This window comes from Chiloscyllium plagiosum, unplaced genomic scaffold (assembly GCF_037043375.1).
Source record: "Chiloscyllium plagiosum isolate Xiang-an unplaced genomic scaffold, Cpla_swu_hap1 HiC_scaffold_31, whole genome shotgun sequence".
In the NCBI taxonomy this organism is placed as follows: domain Eukaryota; kingdom Metazoa; phylum Chordata; class Chondrichthyes; order Orectolobiformes; family Hemiscylliidae; genus Chiloscyllium; species Chiloscyllium plagiosum.
In genome coordinates, this window is record NW_028270169.1 from 37,061,470 (window position 1) to 37,084,286 (window position 22,817).

The following is a 22,817-nucleotide window of genomic DNA, read 5'->3' on the forward strand; positions in this document are numbered from 1 at the left end:
CAGATTTAAACAGTCACATTCCAGTTTTACCATCACCATCAACCTTAATACATTTCTCATGATGAAAACATTTTTAGAAAGCTAAACAATAAACCACGTTACATAAAGCACCCAATAGTAACTGCAACACCTGCTTCACATATCACAAGGGACTGGCAGCATCCCAACCAGCAGCATTTATTGTCTGTAGAACCAATTACTTCATGTTTGTTCTTTGCTGCCAATAGTTCTTAAATGATTGTTGACAATTTTCCCACTGAATAAAGAGCCGAGTCCTGATGTAATACACTTTTGTCACTGCTGGTACATAATGAAAATACATAATCACTGCCATTCTGACTCTCTGATTATTCATAGGTTTTATTCAAAGGATAGCATTAGTGAGGCAGTAATTCAGCCCAGTCATTGAGTTGCCCTCAGGACATTAATAGTCAGGTCAGGAGCATGTGTCTGGAGTCACATGCAGGCTAGACCTGTAGGACAGCAGTTTTCCTTCTCAAAGGGATATTGGTTCACTAATCACTTTCATGGCTGCTGTTAAAGTGTGAGAACACAAATTGTTTTACAACTTCGACATGTCTAAAAGGAGTCAAGATGTTATAGATTTTTTATGTTGCTCTTGTCAGAACTATGATCCAAGAAACAAACTTGAAAAGAAGCACACCAATTTATACAGCATGAGAAGAGGCTGCTAGTTGGTTTGAGCATCACTGCCATACAGCCAGGGTGGAGGTATACACTGGCAATGGGGGCAGTGACCAAGAAAGTAAAATTATATTATTTATTAGGATAGTGAGACACTATTTGGGAGGAATGTGGGTAAGGTTTTACACCAGTCTGGGAAGAATTGTTTGAATTGTTTCTGTAAGAGGTTCCATGTTCAGAACAAACCACCCCTTGGATAAAACACAGGACATATGTTTACCTGATTCTCAGGAAGGAACAATGTAAGAGCAGATTCAGGGTCCAGTGAAAACTATGAATAACATACATATTTGCTCCATGATATGCCACAACAGTGAACCATTCACACTACATTACCAACAGCAGTGAAGGCCATCACTAGTTCCAATTGTTACACTTAAAAAAAATCACTGATGTACCCGTACCATAGGAAACAGTCACGATGCCATTCTAATGTACAAGCAGCCAGTAACTGAAGTCTGTTTCATCACTCATCCGCCCATATTCACTTCAGCAGATGTAGCTACAGTTCTACTGCACTGCTATTTTATTTTAAAGCACATTAACGGTGCACAACTAACCAGTTATGTTCGCAGTAACAACTAGAGGACATCTCGAAATAGGAAGGGAAAGTATTTCAGTAACATTAACCATGCATGCTGAGTGCAGAAAGCAATACAGATTACTGAATGTGGATCATATATTAAGTAGAATTGAATAGAATATAGAACAGCAATTAAGTTTTCTAAGTCATCATAACTATGTTAGGGGGTACACATTTTTGGATTAGAATTAAATTATCAAACAGGGCAGACTGGCTGGCTAAGTCCTCAACCATGTTGTCAATAATGGCAAGAGACATCATTACAGAATTCTGTACCCTGGCAAAGATCCGATGCAACAATGCTCAGAACACAGAGCCTCACAATGAAGATTGCAAAAATCAATTTGCATGTTTGCTAAAGCAAAATACTGCAGGAGCTGGAAGTCGGAAATTGAAACATACCAAAATATAGAAACATCCAGCAGACCAAGCAGCATCTCTGCAATGTGAAACACAGTTAACATTTCAGGTTGATGGTGTTTCCTGAGAATTGTCCTAATGAAAGGTCAGCCACCTGAAACATTAACTCTGATTCTCTCTCCACAGATGCTATATATTTCCAGTTCATTTGTTTGTATTTCTGAATGGGGACCATAATATGTCATAACACAGCGGGCAAAACTGAACAGTATGCTTCATATTGATGCCAATGGCAAGAAAAGACAGGAGGTCAATAGGAGCCAATAGCAGCTGATGAGTCACTGCTGCAAAGGACAATTCATTTCCCATAACTTCTTATCTACTCTGTAATTATTCAGTATCATTTCCCATTGGACAGATTTACAATCAGCAATCTGCTGGTTCCTTTACATGTTTAGTTTTGCCTAAGAACTGAACGTTTGAATTGATCTATCACTGACTGTTTGCAGCATAAAAGAATGACAAACTAGACAGCATATTCCAAGCGGCAAAATTTTATTTGGTGACAATGCACAGTGCAGTAAGTCTTCAAGGGGTATGATTTTGTAACTTCACCTGTTATTTTTGCCCATATATCCTACTCTGAAGTGATTTCCTCCATAGGGATTGTCATTGAGGATGACCATTGAGCCAATTGACACCATTGATTTAGATACCAATTGCATCCATGGCTAATTTTCACACACTTTAATTTTTTTTGCCTGACAGTTTACTCTTTTCTGCAGAGGGTCCTGTAGCGACCTGCACAGGACATTGTGGTAACCCAGCACTGAAGCTGGTGTTACTGCCATTGGACTGCATGTGGGCATTTTCAGGCCTGCTGTAGCTCGAGACCATCTCCTATTGATACTCACTGATCCAACAAGAGGCCTGTCCACAAGGTCTCCTAAACTCCCCTAAGCATTTAATTTATCTAATCGTATTGAGCCCCTTCCCAAGGTAGCACTATATCAGTGATTGATGGATGTCAGATAAATCAAAGTGCCACACAGTTCCTGGCTGCTCCAGACCAGAGAGCTGTTCCAATAACAAACTGTGTTCCCTGTGAGTGAGATGGATTTTATTTTTAAATGTGCACTTCCACTTGCTATTCATGGAAGGAGCCCACCATTAAATATTCCATCACCCACACACATGTATCAACCATGTACGTCCTGGATAGGAGCAAGAGAGAGTTCGGATACTGGAGAAACAGAGGGGCTCAAACCAAAGTATTAATATTGTTTTTCAAAAGGGGAGAGGTAAAAAGAGATCCAGCAATCGAAGGGGCGTCTGTGACTGTCTTTCCAAATCAAACACTTAGAATCAATCTGATTTCACGGGTCACGGAGACTAACTGACAGCGAGGGTGAAACCATCAGGTGAAAGCTGTGTGGGTGGCTGCATGTGTAACTCCCCAGACCGGGCTCCATTCTCTTGAACTAGATTCACTTCTTGGTCCAGATGTGCTCCATAGAGCCGGCTACTGTGAGGAGGGGGTTGGGGAAGACAGCACACCCCGGCTGTAGGGTTTTTTTGGGGGAAGGGGGTGGGGGAACAGGAGAGAATGCGGGTAAGTGGAGTTGAAATGCCCATCAGCCATGATTGAACGGCGGAGTGGACTCGATGGGCCGAATGGCCTTACTTCCGTTCCTATGTCTTATGGTCTTAGGAGGTGGGCTGGTGGTGCTGGACCGAGCGTCGAGCTGCAAGACAATCTGATTAAACTGCAGCAACACTCGCCAGTCTGGGGGTGGGTGGAGGAAAGAGACTGAGGAATGGAGGGGTTAGCTGCTCAATATTCACCCGACGACCCGGCTCAGAAGCGAGAACGATCAATCACAGGCTTTTACCTGCAGCCCCCGATGTGACTCAGAGGCAGAGAGCACAGCACTGGTCAACGCCAGTACTCAGGGACCTCTGCTCTGAGTGAGGCTGCGGGCACGGCTCTCTCTCTCTTTCTCACTCTCTCACACACACACACACACACACACACACAGAGATCGGGTGAAGCTTCACGATCCCTGGGGCAGACCAGTCTCAAGCCTATGATGTGCAGGACTGCGGTGAAAGTTCGGCTCCATTCCCCCCTCCTCCTGGGCTCCCTATGCCCCACGGCACGTCTTTGCAAAGCGATGTGTCCAAGGCGATCTCAAACCGGATGCTTTACCCCGGACTGCAGCAGCTCATCAAAAAGCCCCGCAGCCGGGGCACCTCCCCAAGCCCCGTTAGATACACACACACACACACTCAGCATCCTCCTCTCCAGCAGGCTTGGGGATACTCACAGCCCGCAGCTCCTGGGTACGATCCTTCATCTCGGCTCGGAGTGTCTCTGCGCGGACCGTCCACACACAGCAGCAGCAGCAGCAGCAACAAGAGAAGGATGTCAACGCCGGGCTCTGCGGCTTCTCTCCCCCACTCACCAGGCGAGAGAGGCGGCTCCAAACACTGCCAGCTGCCGGCAGAGCGCATGTCGGGGCGGAGCTCCTATCAGCTCACTCCAGCTCACAGGGGAATGAAACCAGAAAGAGAGAGATATAAAAAAATTCATTACATCTCACACCCCCCGACATCGAAAACTGACACAGGATGCTGCAACTTACAGAACGATACATGGATTCACACGGAGCACATGGTGAAACAGTGACATTAACACAGGTTGAAAATAACCACAACACATTGTGAAATTAACACAACACACGATGGAATTAACAGCGCAATTAAAGCGACACATGGTGGAATTGACAGTGAAACACTGTAAAATTAACACACAATGAGATTAATAGTTGAAAATAAGTACAGCATACGATGAATTGAACACAAAGTGAAATTTACACAGCACGTGAAATTAACGGCGGAACCGACAAAACGCGAAAACCGCAGTACGTGGTCAAACTAACATTAAGCGAAAATTATAGTGAAATAAGTACATCGATATTTCAGTACGAGCGAGGTGCATGGCAGGAAAGATGAAGTCCTCGAGATAGATTTTAAAGAGCTGGGAAAGGATTTACGACCTCAAAGGTTTTCAAATCTCAAATCCTGAAATCTGCAGATAAATCCAGGGGTAATATGCTGGTGAATACAGAAATTGGTGGGCAGTGCAGTTGAATGTGTGGCTGTGGAGGTGGTGCAGAAGGGTTGCTTAAGATTCCTGGGACATTGCAAGGGAGACAGAACCTGTACCCAAAGGGGGCTGAAACATACATCTTGTCAGACCATGATTTGGGGATCCCGGTGTTGGACTGGGGTGTACAAAGTTAAAAATCACCCAACACCAGGTTATAGTCCAACAGGTTTAATTGGAAGCACTAGCTTTCGGAGTGACGCTCCTTCACCTGATGAAGGTGCAGCGTCCGAATGCTAGTGCTTCCAATTAAACCTGTTGGACTATAACCTGGTGTTGTGCGATTTTTAACCTTGTCAGACCAGTTTGCTAGCACCTACAGGAAGAGTTTAATTGAGCTTGGTGGGCTGGGACCTGTGTATAGATTCAGAAGAACGAGAAGCAAAGCTGGAAATATCCCAGAGTGTAAGTGTGTGCTGGACATTGAGTCAATTTAAGGAGGAGATGGACAGATTTTTCATCAGTATTGGGTTGAAGGGTTGTGGAGAGTGGGCAAGAAAGTAGAGTTAAGGTTGAGAAGTGATCAGCTATGAATAGTGCGGCAGGCTCAAGGGGCTGAATTGCCTATTCCTGCTGTGTTCTTAGATTCTTATGTGCTGTGCATTTAAGTAAACCAATATGACAGGCCAGTGAAGCAAAGGGTGAGAGAATAGAAAACATGGGAGTTGTTCAGTGATTAGTAACATATACTTCAGAATAAGGAGTTTACTAAGGCCGTGGATGTGTTCTTGAGAATCACTCATTGTTGTGGTCTGGAATCACAGGAGGCCAAACCAAGTAAAAACAACAGATTTCACTTGTCAGATGGTTTTACAGCAATCAATAATAGATCATAATGATCCTTACTGACCCCTATTTACCTAACTGAACTAAAATCCACCAGTTACCATGGTGGAATTACGATGTGTAAGCACTTATTGGAACATTAGTCTGGGCCTCTGGATTATTTGTCCATGATTCCAACTAAACTACTGTTATTGCAGCTATTACTGAAGCATGCATCCAGATAGGACAGGAATGGCAGCTCAACATTCCTGAATATTACATTTTCAGACAGGGTAGGGAGAAGGATAAAAATAGAGATGGGGTTACAAAATGAGCTCACGAAATAATATTAGATGTTGTGCAAGAAGGGACATTAAATGAGTTGAATAAGGTGATCTGAAGAGGGAAAATCAGGGTAATCACATCACAACCCATATAGACACATACTGTAGACATCCAAACAGTCAGAGGGAGATAGAACAACAAACATATGGCTAAACTGCCATGGTGAGAACTAATAGGGCAGCAATACGAGGGGATATCAACTGGGATAGATACAATTTGGGCATAAAATCCTTAAAACATATTGAAAAAAATTGGTTTAGCCAGCACATTGCAAACTTAGCAAAAGAAGGGACAGTTTTAAATTTAGTTTTAGGACATAAATTTGGGCAGGCAGAAGGTACATTGGTGGAAGGACATTCTGGTTGTATTGATTGTAACTCAGAGTTAGTGTAGTTATGCAAAGGATAATGTCAAAACAGGAGAAAATGTTTTAAATTGAAGAAAAGGTGATGTTACTAAGCTAAAATATGATTTGGCAGAAGTAAATTGAGTAATTAAACAGCAGTCAACCTATATTCATTAGTAAATAAATTATTGGAAAAATCTTTGAGAGATAATAGAAGTGATCATTTGGATAAGCAGGAATCAATCAAGGACTTTGAGAATAGATTTACAAGGATGTTGCCAGGGTTGGAGGATATGAGCTAGGGGGAGAGGCTGAACAGGCTGGGGCTATTTTCCCTGGAGCGTCGGAGGCTGAGGGGTGACCTTATAGAGGTTTACAAAATTATGAGGGGCATGGATAGGGTAATTAGGCAAAGTCTTTTCCCAGGGGTCGGGGAATCCAGAACTAGAGGGCATAGGTTTAGGGTGAGAGGGGAAAGATATAAAAGAGACAGACCTAAGGGACAACTTTTTCACAAGGGGGTGGTATGTGTACGGAATGAGCTGCCAGAGGAAGTGGTGGAGGCTAGTACAATTGCAACATGTAAGAGGCATTTGGATGGGTATATGAATAGGAAGGGTTTGGAGGGATATGGGCCGGGTGCTGGCAGGTGGGACTAGATTGAGTTGGGATATCTGGTCGGCATGGATGGCTTGGACCGAAGGGTCTGTTTCCATACTGTACATCTCTATGACTCTATGACTATTATGAAGGAAGATCATGTCTGACTAATGTGATTGAATCTTTTGAGGCAACAAAAGAATGTCAATGAATATAGCATATTTGATGTAGTCTACACAGGTGTTAGCAATACATTTGAACAGATTCCACATGGCAGATTGGTCAGATAATCATAATCTCATATAACCAATTGGCAAATGGCAAGTTAGATCTAAAACTGGCTGAGAGGTCCAGGCAGCGGGCCGTGGAGGGGGTCGTTAGGGCCGACTGCCTGCCCCTCTTCCGCGGTTATGTTAGAGCCCGGGTGTCCTTGGAGAAGGAGCACGCGGTGTCCACCAACACCCTGGAGTTGTTCAGGGAGAGGTGGGCGCCGCAGGGAGTGGAGTGCATCATTTCTCCCTCCAATTCTATTTTGATTTAGTCCCTACCCTCCCCTTCACTGTTTTGATCACACAGCACTACCCTTTGATGTGAAGGGCAGTGCTTGTCACTGGCCACCCGAGTGTTTTCCTATCTTCCTGGTGGTTGAAATTGAATAAAGATTGGTGCACTTTGTGTCTTTCACTGTGTCTCACACCTGCACACACACACAAAAAAAAGAAGAAAAAAAGAAATAAAACTGGCTGAGTGGCAGGAAGCAATGTGTGATGTGCCTGGTAGACAGTTTCGGGTGGACTTCTGGAGGACTCATTAAAGGATTGTTTGCTATTCCTGCTATTTATCAATGACTAAGAACAAAATATTGTGGCATGATTAGGAAAACTGCAAGTGGCATGAATGTTTGTGATTTGTAGTGGTAAAGGAACTATAGGCTCTAAGATAACATCAATGGGTTGGTCAGGTGGGTATGAAATTGTTAGATGAATTTCAAAGAGGAGAAGCATGAGCTAAGGCATTTAGAGGTAGACAAACAAGACAAGAGAATTCGTAATAGCTGGTATACTCTGAGTAGTACAGAGGAAGAGACGGCCATTGGGGTTTATGTCAACAGATTCCTGAATAGCAGGACAAGTATGACAATAGATTTTAAGGAGTGTCTTAAAGGAGGCAAATGAGGTAGAGAGTAATAGGGAGAGAATTCAGAACTTGGGGCTTGGGTAACTGAAGGCACAATCTCTGCGGGAAGAAAAATTATAATTGGAAATGCACAAGTGACCAGAATTAGAGAAGCACAGATATCTCAAAGGTTTGTGAGGCTAGAGGGAATTACAGAGATGGAGGGAGGGGATGTGGTGACTGAGGTGAGGTTGTGGAGGGATCTGAAAATGAGGATAATAATTTTAAGGTGAAGACATTGCTTGAGTAGGAGTCAAAAAAGTTCAGAGGGTACAGTGGTATTCAGGGATTGGAACTTGCTGAATTTAAGATTTGACAGTAGTTTTAAATTAGCTCAGGAGCCTGTCAGTGCACATTTGCATACATACTTGTCCTGCTATTCAGGAATCTGTTGACATAAACCCCAATGACCATCTCTTCCTCTGTACTACTCAGAGTATACCAGCTATTACGAATTCTCTTGTCTTGTTTGTCTACCTCTAAATGCCTTAGCTCATGCTTCTCCTCTTTGAAATTTATCTAACAATTTCATACCCACCTGACCAACCTATTGATGTTATCTTAGAGCCTATAGTTCCTTTACCACTACAAATCACAAAAATTCATGCCACTTGCAGTTTTCATAATCATGCCACAATATTTTGTTCTTAGTCATTGATAAATAGCAGGAACAGCAAACAATCCTTTAATGAGTCCTCCAGAAGTCCACCCAAAACTGTCTACCAGGCACATCACACATTGCTTCCTGCCACTCAGCTAGTTTTAGATCTAACTTGCCAATCCCCCTACACCATTCCATCATCATCCATATTCTTATCCAAGGATTGTTTAAATCCCCCTAATGTGGCTGAGTTAACTACATTAGCAGGCTGGGCATTCCATGCCCTTACCACTCTCTGAGTAAAGAATCTCCTCTGACATTTGTCTTAAATCTATCACCCCTCAATTTGTAGTTATGCCCCCTTGTACAAACTGACATCATCATCCTGGAAAAAGACTTTCACTGTGTATCCTATCTAATACTCTGATCATCTTGTATGTCTATCAAATCCCTTCTTAGCCTTCTTCTTTCCAATGAGAACAGACCCAAGTCTCTCAGCCTTTCCTCATAAGACCTTCCCCCAGACCAGGCAACATCCTGATAAATCACCTATGCACCTTTTCCAATGCTTCCACATCATTCCTGTAGTGTGGTGACCAGAGCTGTACACAATATTCCAAGTGTGGCCGCACTAGCATTTTGGATAGTTGCAGCATGACATTACGGCTCCAAAACTCAATCCCTCTACAAATGAAACCTAACACACTGTATGCCTTTTTAACAGCAATATTAACCTGGCTGGCAACTTTCACGGAACTATGTACATGGACTCCAAGATCCCTCTGCATATCGACACTACCAAGAATCTTTCTATTGACCCAGTATTCTGCCTTCTGTTATTCTTCCCAAAGTGAATTACCTCACATTTAGCTGCATTGAACTTCATTTGCCACCTCTCAGCCAAATTCTGCAATTTATTTAAGTCCCCATGCGACCTGCAACATTCTTCCACACTGTCCACTACTCCACCGACTTCAGTGTCATCTGCAAACTTACTAATCCATCCACCTATACCTGCGTCTAAGTAATTTATAAAAACGACAAACAGCAGTGGTCCCAAAACAGATCCCTGTGGCATACCACTAGTAACCAGACTCCAGGCTGAATATTTTCCATCAATCACCACTCGCTACCTTCTTTCAGAAAGCCAGTTTCTAACCCAAACTGCTAAATCACCCTCAATCCCATGCCTCTGCATTTTCTCCAACAGCCTACCATGTGGAACCTTATCAAAGACTTCACTGAAGCCCACGTACACCACGTCAACTGCCCTACCCTCATCCACATGCTTGGTCACCTTCTCAAAAAACTCAATGAAGTTTGTGAGACATGACCTGCTCTTGACAAAACCATGTTGACTACCTGAAATCAAATTGTTGCCTGCTAGATGATTATAAATCCTATCTCTTATAATCCTTTACAAAACTTTTCCTCCAACAGACGTAAGACTCACTGGTCTATAATTAGCTGGGTCATCTCTACTGCCCTTCTTGAACAAGGGCACAACATTTGCAGGCAGGGCATTCTATGCCCTTACCACTTTCTGAGTAAAGCATCTCCTCTGACATCTGTCTTAAATCTAACACCCCTCAATTTGTAGTCCTCTAGTACTAAACCTGGAGAGAATGACAACTCAAAGATCAAAGCCAAAGGCTCTGCCATCTTCTCTCTAGCTTCCCAGAGAATCCCCAGATAAATTTCATCCAGCCCAGGGTACATGTCTACTTTCACTCCTTCTAGAATTGATAACACGTCTTCCTTACTAACCTCGATCCTTCTTAGTCTCATATCTCATTCTTTTCCCCTACAATTTTATTCTTTTCCTGATTGAAAACCATTGAGAAATATTCTCTACACGGTCTGCACACAACTTCTCACTTCTGTCTTTGACTGGCCCTATGAGACAAATTTTCCAATTTTGGCCAGGTCCTCACATATTAACAGGTAGGACTTTGCAGGATCAATTGGGCAGGGAATGCCTTTGCCATTTCTGGTACCTCAGTTGTCCAACCAGTTTTATTATTATTCAGCTTTCCTGCTGTGGTCTAACAGATAGCTTGCTAGGCCATTACAGAGGGCAGGAGATCAGAGTCAAAAAGTGTGGCGCTGGAAAAGCACAGCAGGTCAGGCAGCATCCAAGGAACAGGAGAGATGACGTTTTAGGCAAAAGCCTTTCATCAGGAATGTGATGACACATTTCCCGAAGAAGGGCTTAAACCCAGAACATCAACTCTCCTGCTCCTGGAATGCTGCCTGACCGTTTCCAGTGCCACACATTACAAAGGGCAGTTAAAAGAGGACCACATTGCTGCTCTTGATATTATTGGTGCTTTGAAAGATAGATGGGACAAACATTTATCACAACTAGAAGAGGTGACTGAAATTTAGGTTGAAAAAATAAATTTAATATTTTTAAGGCTGAACTGTAAAATAGCGAAATATTTTTATAAAATAGGACTCAGGTGGTTGACAACACTGTTGTCAAAAGTAGTTGTTGAGTGGTGGTAATTGGTGGTGTTCTCATATTGTTGTTAGTCTTGGCTATTCTCAATAGTAGTGGGGTTTTTGAGCCTAAAGTTGGTACCCAAATAAGATGTACATGTCTTGCAGATAGTGTATGCTTTGCTCACAGTGCACGGTCCAGTGGCAGGAAAATCATATAAACAGATTTCTGGAATGATGTGGCATTTCTTCAGTGTCACCAGACATTTGCTGAATATTCCATCATACTTTGATAGAATAAAGAGATGCAGCAATGTATTACTGGTGTTCATGCAGGCACTGACCCATGTCTACAATGATGACTCTGGTGGGCGGCATGTGGCTAAGTAAAGGAAGCAAGCATTGAATCAGCAGGTGATGGAGCAACTTTATTTAATATCCTCACACATATCTCTTTCCCCTTTGGAAAGTGTATAAAGGAATAGACAGCTGATTACCAAACTTTTGGACCACATTATCAACATGGCTCCTGTGGCCAACAAGTCCTACAAGTGAGACTTGAATCCAGATTTTCTGCTTTTGGGGTAATGCTGAACCAAAATTTCTCCAAACTGTCAGTGGGATAAAGAAAGAACAATGCTGGAGATGCATGAGTCAAGAATGGAGCCATACCTAGGAGGACAGATCCATAAAACTAGAATACAGCATTATTGCAACACCACTGAGAGATTGAGGTGGATTAAGAAATAAATTAACATAATATACAATGAGATTGACAACCTACAGTCAAGATGACACATGACATTAGAAGCAAAATTAGTCATACTGTACCAAAGTAAAACACCAACAGACAGGCCAACACCATATTTTACGAAGTAAAATATAAAAACCATAATACAAAGCAATATTGATACAAAGTAGTAAATTTAAAATGAGATTTCCACAATGCCATATTATCTCAGTGAATTCAAAATGCACAATACAAAATTAGTGGCACAATGTGAAATGAATACAGCACCAAATCAAACTACTAACACCACATCAAGTCACCATGAGATTATTTACAAGAACAGAACAATAATATTAACAAAGAACACAGTGAAATTTGTGCAACAATGTGAAATTTATTCAGTTCAAATTGATGGTGACATAACATACATTAAAATGAATGAATGGTAATATCTATTGCATGCCTGGCTTCAAATAGATGGCATTTTGGTCATGAATTTATCCTGTTTTGGTAATGTCACATTTACTGAAAAATAAACATTTAATCACTCTTCCCAAAAAACTGTCAAGTTGTAATATGGATCCATTAGCCCAAGGAGGGATTAAAACATTTCCTTGCATTCATCACCTTCCTTAACTACCTGTGTGGAAGTTGAAAGTAAATAACTTGAATATCCTTTCAAGTGGAAACAATATTCATGATGAAACGAAATCATAGGAATTTAGTAGAGGATTATTTTTCATGCATCTGTCATCTGCAACTTTGAACCTTTATAGGGTAAACATGCAGAGAAAAGAAAATCGAGAAGAACAATGTGATTTACATTGATATAACATTTTTCATGCTTCTCAATCATGTTAGTGAACTTCATTACCAATAGCATTGTATTTAACAGTTATTTAGGCAAATATAGCTGTCAATTGCCACAAAGTAAGTTCCCAAGACCAGCAAGTGAATGACTAACTCTTTTCTTTTGGTCATGTTGGTTGAGGGAAGAATGTTTCAAATTTCCTTGCTTTTCTCCCAATGGTCCCATATGATCTATCAACCTGAGCAATTTATTGACTTCATTGAAAGACATTTCCAACAATGGAGCAATTCTTCAATACTGAAGTAACAACATAGATTATGTACTCATGTTCTGGCTTGGGACTTAAACTTCTGATCTTCTGATTCAGATATAAAGTGAGCTGGCATGCTATCAACAGAACTCCATGACCTCAAAATGTGAACTCTTGTTTAAGCCCAATTACAGTGACTTAGATATACAATTTGTGTTAACAGTTTACTTGATACGTTGGAAAATCAATTGTTAGATGACTTTGAATGTACTACTCACTATCTGTAATCAGCAGAATGGAAGTTTTTTTTCAAGAACTACTGTATTCTCGACAACTGATTAGAAATTAAGGAATATCAAATTCATCTGCAATATCAGATAGAACAGAAGTACTAAGAACTTGATTGTTTCCAGTTCTACTACACTGCAGTAACCACTTGGAATTAATTGATTGGACATTAACTCATAATGAAATTAAATCACAGCGTGAAATTAACAAGAATGAAATTAGCAAAAGTTAATTCAACACAGATAAAATTAACTGAACCAAATTCTTTCAGTGGCATTGTTATTAATGTCTGCTTCCTCATTTTTCTTCCTCTAGGCCTGTTAGACAGTACAGTCACCTGACCTATGTGTTAATAATGTTCAACCAAACTGCTAACATTGTCTTTCTGAACTAAGATTATTAATTCATTCATTGAGCTCTGGGAATAGTGTAAATTTCCTGTTGGCCCCCAATGGTTTCTCCAAGACTTTCGACCCTGCTAACAACTACCAGTGCCACACTTACAACTGCATGTGCAGTTCCTGATGTACGCTGCTACTTGTTACTTAGATTTTTAGATTTAGGTGCCTGGAAACTCAGGGGTCACCTTGGCTCAGATGTCACAGATGAACATCAAAGATGTAAAAGCAGGACATACCTCATTTGAAACCCAGATGCCAAAATTCACTAATATTGAATTGCTGTCAAGACTGTTGAAAATTTTTGTAAATTAACAATGACCTGGAAAGCTATTATCATCCCCATATAACTAACAGTCAGATCAGTGACAGCTTAAGGATGATTCATGGTAAGGAAAATGTGACTGACTTGATTTAATGAATGAATGAGGGGAGTTGGATAACGCCCAGCCTATATGTTATGTTCTGGAACAAATGCTCCTGCAACTTAAGCAAGGGGTTTCTGATGTTGCAGTGAAGATTTATTTTTCAGATATTTGTGCTTGATTCTAAAGTTGTTACTGTAAATCATATTGCTTTCTATTAAATTGTGTTAGTTACAACATAGAAATCTAACGTCAGTTTGTGGTACAGTGAGCACTGATGAGAGTTGAATCTTCATCAAGTGACTATCATAACAGTAACACTTTGAAAATATTAAGCTTATGTTCTCTCTGTCTATCTCTACATCTCATTTTCTCTTACTTTTACATCTGCTCAAACAACTTGGTTATTGAACCTGGGTTAGCAACTTACTGAAATGCAGAAACCATAGACAATGCAACTCTTCTACTGAAGTTTTAGTTTAGGCTATGTGTTTACATATAAAGCCATATTCCAGCACTATGTAGTAGTTTGACCTAGTTGGTGGTGAAGCTTCTCTCAATTTAACTTTAAACCTCTAATTCTAACTGTATTTCTAGTTCTAATCCTAACCTTAAACCTAGTTATGGTGATAACTGTAATTATAATCCCTGGGAATAACATATTACCAGAGGATCTTAACTCACATTATAATGAGAAATATATTAGTCCCAAGATTTGTCAGCAACTTAGATTGGCTTGAAATGGTAGAGTAGATTAGATTCCCTACAGGATGGAAACAGGCCCTTCAGCCCTTCAGCCCAACAAGTCTACACTGACCCACCCAGACCCATTTCCCTAACTAATGTACCTAACACTATGGGCAATTTAGCATGGCCAATTCATCTAGCCTGCACATCTTTGGATTGTGGGAGAAAACCAGAGCAAACCCATGCAGGCACACGGAGAATATGCAAGCTCCACACAGACAGTTACCCAAGGTGGGAATCAAACCCAGATCCCTCGCACTGTAAGGCAGCAGTGCTAACCACTGAGCCACCATGTCACCAGTTTTAATAACAGAAATATTTAACTATTCTAAGTAAAACTGACTAAGACAATACTTATCATCAAACCAAAAGAACAGTTTTAGGATGCTTCCAGAACTGAAACAAAACTCGCATTGCATGTTTTACAAACTTAAAAAATGTATGATCAATGAAGCATAGTTCTGGTTGTAATATGGAAAATGTGATTTGCACACAGTGAGCTCCTTCCAATAGCAATGTGTGAATAACCAAAATAACCTATTTTATTGGAAGTGACGCTGATTGAGGGACAAACATTGACTAGGACACCAGCCTACTCTTCTTACAAAATAGCACATCAATTTGTTAACAGTTACCTGAGAAAACAGACAGCGGTGATTTAAAATTTTGTCCAAAGGACAGTGCCTCTGATGGTGTTGCATACCTCCAGCATTGCAGTAGTGTCAGCCTAAGTTTTTGTGTTCACGCTTCTGGAGTGGAATGTGATCTCAAAAATTCAGAGTCAGCGGCAAATGCTAACTATTGTCCCACAGCTGAATGGTTTTGTTAATCAGTATGCTGCATATGGAACAAGAGGAGACGCTGTGCTAGATTAATACTGAATAATAAGGTGAGATAACAAGGGATCTGAAGAATGGAGAACACTGCAGAATAATGACCATAACCTAATTGGGCTCATACTGAACACGGATAAATACAAAGAGTTTAAAGATAGAGATGTTTGATGGGTTAATTAGAAAATGTAAATCATATTCTTCTTTCCAGATGGATGATTTTGCAATGCCTGATCCAAGGTAACATGTGAAATGCCAGAATGGTGCTGTGTTCCAACATTGAAAAGGAAGTCCAATGAAAAGCTTTGCATCTAAATCTTCTGCTCTGAACATGGTCCCTGTAGTTAATCTTGGGAACATGTGTAAGTAGGGTTTTGGCTACTTTTCCAGTGAAATTATGTTGGTTGATGGGGGAGCAGTTCTTAAAAGAAAATAGCCATAACAGATAAAAAGGAGAATCATGAAGTGTAAGATCATTTTGAGAGGAATGCAATCATTATAAACTTGAGAATGAGGAATTTGAGAGAGATGATTAATAGATATCTCCTTTTAAAAGGAAGATGAAAAAAGTGCTATAGAATATCTGATGACAATGTGGAAAAACAATATTTGGAGATAAATAATTACATTAAATAGTTAATAGGTTTAAACTTTGAAAGTTGTTCCATTGATTCAGCTATGGAGTAAGGTTGGGAAAAAGACAGCAGAACCATAGGAGTAATTTTAACAGCTTAAAATGAGGGAGGTGAGATATTAAAAAGTGAAAGGTAAAGGTTCACTGGAGAATGCAGGAGTGCATGCCAGGAGCAGCACCAGGCATACCGAAAAATAAAATGTCATAAAACATAGAGTCATAGAGATGTATAGCATGGAAAGAGACCCTTTGGTCCAATTCACCTTGATATGGTCACCCCTCAACCTCCGGTACTTGAGGGAAATAAGTCGCAGCCTCTTCAGCCTCTCCCTACAGCTCAAACCCACCAACCCTGGCAACATCCTTGTAAACCTTTCTGAACCCTTTCACATTTTGAAACATCCTTCTGATAGGACTGAGTCCAGAATTGCACACAATAGTGGCCTAACCAATTCCTGAAGAAGGGCCTGTGCCCGAAACGTCGAATCTCCTGTTCCCTGGATGCTGCCTGACCTGCTGTGCTGTTCCAGCAATAAAGTTTCAACTTTGATCTCCAGCATCTGCAGACCTCACTTTCTCCGCCTAACCAATGGACAAGTTAAATAGAAACAGTCATTTCCCTGGGATGGGGGAGTCCAGAACAAGAGGACATAAGTTTAGAGTGGGAGGGGAAAAATTTAAAAGAGACCTAAGGGGCAACCTTTTCGTGCAGAGGGTGGGGTACGTGCAGAGAATGAGCTGCCAGAGGAAGTAGTGTAGGCTGGTACAATTACCTCATTTAAAAGACATCTGGAGGGGTATATGAATAGGAAGGGTTTAGAGGGATATGGGCCAAGTGCTGGCAAATGAGATAGATCAATTTAGGATATCTGGTCGGCATGGACCTGATGAGGTTACAAAACAGGATTACTTGCGTGCAGAACAGCATAAGAAGCAAGTGATAAGACAGAGCTAAAGGGATCAGATCTAAGCTTTTGCAGCACTGCCACATTCATCATGAATGGTGTTGGGCAATTAAACAATTCACTGGAGAAGGAAACTCCACAAACATCCCTATTCTCAATGATGGGGGAGCCCAGAACATTGCTGAAAAGGCTGAAACACTTGCTCCAATCTTCAGCAGAAGCATCGAGTGGATGAATCATCTCATCCTCGTGCAGAGGTCCCTAGCATCACAGATACGAGTCTTCAGCCAATTCAATTCACTTCACATGACATCGAGAAATGGTTGAAAGCACCAGATATTACAAAGGCTATGGGTCCTGAAAACATTTAAGTAATAATACTGAAAAGTTGTAGTCCAGAATTTTCTGCTACATTAGCTAAAACGTTTGGGTACAGCTATAACACTGGCATCTACCCAACAATATGGAAATTGGCTAGTACACAAAAGAAAAGGACAAATTAAACCCAGCCCAATTAGTACTCCATGAGCCTACCCTTGAGTAACTTGGTGGAAGGAGTCATCAACAGTGCTATCAAGCAGCACCTGCTCAGCAATAACCTGCTCAGTGACACCCAGTTTGGGTTCCGCCAGAGCCACTCAGCTCCTGACCTCATTACAACCTTGGTTCAAAATTTGGGAAAGTAAAAAACAGAGTTCCATAAGTGAGGTGAGAGTAACTGCCCTTGACATCAGGCTGCATTCGACTGAGTGTGTAGTGTCAAGGAGCCCCAACACAACTGGACTCAGTGGGAATTAGGGGACAGCTATCTGTTGGTTGGAGTCATACCTGGCATTCAGCTGGCTGCTTGTGGTTGTTGGATGTTGTTATTCCAGCTCGACAGGAGTTGCTCAGGGTAATGTCCTGGGCCCAATTATCTTCAAGGTAAAAACGATGACTGCAGATGCTGGAAACCAGATTCTAGATTGGAGTGGTGCTGGAAAAGCGCAGCAGGCCAGGCAGCATCCGAGGAGCAGGAAAATCAATGCTTTGGGCAAAAGCCCTTCATCAGGAATAGAGGCAGAGTGCCTGCAGGGTGGAGAGATAAATAAGAGGAGGGTGGGGGTGGGGAGAAAGTATAATAGGTGAATGGGGGTGGGGATGGAAGTGATAGGTCAGAGAGGAGGGTGGGTGAAGGTAGCAAAGAGTACACTGGGTGAATGGGTGATAGGTCAGAGAGGAGGGTGGAGTGGATAGGTGGAAAAGAAGATAGGCAGGTAGGACAAGTCATGGGGACAGTGCTGAGCTGGAGGTTTGGAACTGGGATGAGGTGGGGAAAGGGGAAAAGAGGAAACTGGTGAAATCCACATTGATGCCCTGGGGTTGAAGTGTTCCGAGGCAGAAGATGAGGCATTCTTCCTCCAGGCGTCGGGTGGTGAGGGAGCGGTGGTGAAGGAGGCCCAGAACCTCCATGTCCTCGGCTGAGTGGGAGGGGGAGTTGAAATGTTGGGTCACAGGGCGGTGTGGTTGATTGTTGCGGGTGTCCCAGAGGTGTTCCCTGAAGCGCTCTGCTAGAAGGCATCCAGTCTCCCCAATGTAGAGGAGATCGCATCGGGAGCAACGGACACAATAAATAATATTGGTGGATGTACGGGGTAAACTATCCAATTATCTTCAACTAGTGCATTAATGACCTTCCCTCAATCATAAAGTCAGAAGTGGGGATGTTCGCCGATGATTGCACAATGCTCAGCACCTTTTGTGACTCCTGAAGCAGTCCACGGAAATGCAGCAAGACCTGGACAATATCTAGGCTCGGACTGAAAAGTAGCAAATATTATTCACACCACACAATTATCAGGCAATACCATCTCCAATAAGAAACAATATAAGCGCCACCCTTTAACATTCAGTGATGTCAAAAACACTGAATTTCCCATAACCAACATCTTGGGGGTTATGATTGACCATAACCTGAACTGGACTAGCCATATAAACACATTGGCTTCAAGCAGAGGTCAGAGGTAGGAATACTGCAGTGAGTAACTCACCTAAAGCCTGTTCATCGTCTGCAAGGCGCATGTGAGGATTGTAATGCAATGTTCCCCACTTGCACGGAAATGCACCATTCTAATAATACTCAAGAAGCATGCCACCATCTAGAACAAAGCAGCCCACTTGATTGGCACCATACCAACAAACATTCACTTTCTCTGTCACCAATGCTCAGTAGCAGCAATGTGTCTAGATAATCCAACATTAGCTATTAGTCTTTTTATCTGAAAATCATCTCCTTTACCAATTTTACTGACCTTTTATCTCATGTCCAAAGATCGACCATCATGGACTAAACTTAATAGATTCACTTGTGAAATCTCCAGGAGCAAGTAGTAAGAAATCTTAACCTTTATCCCAAATCTGAGGGTTTGTAGGACAATGTGTTTTGTTCATTGTCTTAAGAGTCTGATGACATCTTTCCAAAACTCCTTGTGTTTGCAGACGATAGGCACTGGACTTCAATTATTTTATATTCAGATTGCTTATTGTGCCCTGAACAAATTTAGACATGAAGTTAAAAGTTTTGTATGATTATATTTCAACTGGTAGCCTATAACAGGTGAAAAAAAATGAGTTAACTTTCCATCTTAGCTATAATTGTCCCGAAAGCTATGGCTTCTGGAAATCAGATTGTTATATATCAGTAAGTTTGTTAATATTTTCCATCAATTTGTTGCAGTCCTTGTCAGTATCAATCCCCAAATTTGAGGTTATATGCTACTTTGGAATTAATGTAATAGTATGTAAAATCTTGGAAAGATCATGAAGTAGAGGGCACTGCGTTAAAGTGTTTTGCAAAAGGTACAAATGTGACGTGAGAAAAACTTTTCCATACAGCAAGTAGTTAGTGTCTGTAATGTCCCGTCTGCAAGTGTTGTAGAGGCAGGTTCAATTAAGGATGAAAAGGGTAAAAAGTGATTATTTAAATTGCGACAATATGCATGGTCACAGGCAAGAGGCAGGAGAATGGCACTAACTCAGAAACTCAATGGACCAACATTTGTGCTTTGGCAATTCTGTAATAAGTTTTAAGAGCCATCTTTTGATTTTTGTGTCAAAGTTCTAAGGTAAGACTTGATACTTCAAGCTTCTAAATAAAAGCTAAACATTTCTCCAACTGAACCATAGGTGACATCCACCTGCTGCGGTTGATAAATGATCAGGCAACCTGTTCCTAAGATATTGGTGAACAATAAGTACCAGACAAGATGCCAATGAGCAATTCCTGCTCTCTACTGGAACTCCAGGATCATCAGAACCCATTTGAAGTGGAAAAGGAGGCCTCAGTTTAACATGTCATCTGAAAAATGGCTTTGAGATGTCAGCCTACATTTTGTGCTCAAATTTGTGATGCAGAACTTGAATCTGTAACCTCTAATTGAGAGTTAGAAGAGCTTTCCCTGAGCCATGGCTAAGAACATATAGAGTCATAACCTAAATCCTGAAAACATAAATTAAAATAAGTAATGCTTATTATTAACTGTTCTAGATAGATCAATGCGCACTCTATTGATTTGTACTTAGTGAAAAGTGCAATAAAAGATTCATAAATGATGCTTCCTTTCAGGGTTTGAATAGAGCAAAAACATACTTTATTCTATCCCTATGGTTAAGGTGGCAGGTAATAGGTTGATCCAATTCAATACAATACAAGCTCTTATACTTAACCTGGGCTTTCAGACAAGTTTATAATTAGGGTTGCAGTCCCTGTCAGTGTCCCTTTGTGCCAATTGTACAAGTCTCCAACATGGAAACAAGTGAAGCTTTCTTTGTGATTAGTTGTGCTTTAAGCATACAACACTGCAATGTGTTCAACATAAGGACTTTATTGAAGTGAATGTCTGCCTACAGCGAGGGTGCCACAGAGGTCATATGGACTATGGCAAACTAGGACAGATATTTGGACATGACTGTATTTCAGACTAAGCATTCACTTTCAATTGTAACAAATTATATGCATTATACAATTTTAATTGCCCACCTTACCAACTATCTGCACTGCTGTTCTCATGACTTCAGAGTCTGCTATTTCCATCAGTTTCAGCACATACATTACATACATAAGTGCTTCAATCATAGAATCATATAATTCCTACAGAGTGGAAGCAGGCCATTTGGCCAACTGGATTCACTTCGACCCTCCAAAGAGCATCCGACTCAGACCCTGGGCTAGAATTGTTCCTTTATGGCAGTTTTCACTGTTACTTCAGCCTTTCTAATTGACTGGGGATCGTATTGCAATGATATGCAGTGTTGAATTTACCAATCTTACATGAAGCAACTGAATTCTTCATTCATGAACTAAGGGCCATTATCACTCATAACAATGTTTGGAATGCAACAACAGCTGAAGTACATTTCTACTCATTCGACAACCTCAATGGTAGTCATTAAAGTCAACTGGTCCACTTACCAGTAGTTGGAATAGAGTCTACTGCAGCAAACTCCTATGAGTGTAAAGAAGTCATTCTCAGCTTCATCCAGCGTCATCAGTACAAATTCTGCTCTGGCTGATATAATCGTTCATTTCACACTTGGCCATTAGAGCTTATCTCTTGCCTTCCTTAAATTTGATTCAATTATTTTGTGGCTTGCATGGTTGCAATTTAGCATCTCTAGTACTAAATACTTTGGGATAATTGCTCCATTTCTTTTATACAATATGCCACCTTGAACTGTCAATTCATCTCCATTTGTCCAATGTGCTCAAGTAGCAATGGGTATAACCTCTGGCCATGCTATTATCACTACTTCTTGTAATAGTTCGTGACTTGCATCTTGTTGGACAGTTAGCTTGATTTGAATTAGTGTTTGTATTAATGTCTTGGATACGAAAGCAACTGGTTGACCTTGCTGCATTAGAGTTTTTCCAAGTCCTAGTGGGCGGCACGGTGGCACAGTGGTTAGCACTGCTGCCTCACAGCGCCAGAGTCCCGGGTTCAATTCCCGCCTCAGGCGACTGACTGTGTGGAGTTTGCATGTTCTCCCCGTGTCTGCGTGGGTTTCCTCCGGGTGCTCCGGTTTCCTCCCACAGTCCAAAGATATGCAGGGCCAGGTGAATTGGCTATACTAAATTGCCCGTAGTGTTAGGTAAGGGGTATAAGTAGGGGTATGGGTGGGTTTCGCTTCGGCAGGTCGGTGTGGACTTGTTGGGCCGAAGGGCCTGTTTCCACACTGTAATGTAATGTAATCTAATCTATATTGGCACCACAATGCAGGGTGACTTCATCATTTACATCATGGTGTTTCAGTACTGTCTGAGGCTACCATGAAGGCCCTGCCTTCTCAACCTTACCCCTTACCTGAGGAGAGGTGAGTCTCAGATTAAATTCACCACCATTCATCTGTCTGTAATGAGAGAGCAGCCCTATAGTCTTCTGGGACAATTGAGACTTTATTTCAGCATTGACATCTAGTTTCTTGATTTTGATAAATGTTGCTTCTTGTCCTTCGCTCCAATACCACTGCACCTCCTTGGCCATGAGTTGGCGGAATGATTCACAATTCTACAACAAATTGGACAAGACCTTTGCCAAATAGTTGATGCATCCAACAAATTGTCACACAGGTTGTACATCTGTTGGTTCCTGCTACAGCCGCAGCCTTTTCCGGATCCAGGCAAAGGACTTTTATTTTCAGTGCATGACCTGTATACTTGATCATCAGAAACCTTTGTTGTGATTTTCTTTCTTGTTCAACTTGTGGTTAACCTTGGAAAGTTCTGTCA

General features: G+C 41.4%; 1 protein-coding gene across 7 annotated transcripts in view; it reads right to left on the reverse strand.

The window, feature by feature from the left end:
• Window positions 1–4,127, reverse strand: part of LOC148141881 (syntaxin-1A) — a 259,187-nt gene extending 255,060 nt beyond the window's left edge. For 4 of the 7 annotated variants that reach the window (XM_043718631.2, XM_043718627.2, XM_043718628.2 and 1 more), the window contains exon 1: window positions 3,976–4,126. In XM_043718631.2, the coding sequence (XP_043574566.1) occupies window positions 3,976–4,005 (30 nt within the window). In that variant the 5' untranslated portion in view covers window positions 4,006–4,126. Of the gene's footprint in view, window positions 1–3,975 lie in introns of all 7 variants that reach the window. The other 3 variants (XR_015752360.1, XM_087977429.1, XM_087977428.1) reach the window with 1 other exon arrangement.
• Window positions 4,128–22,817: the final 18,690 nt, after the last annotated feature.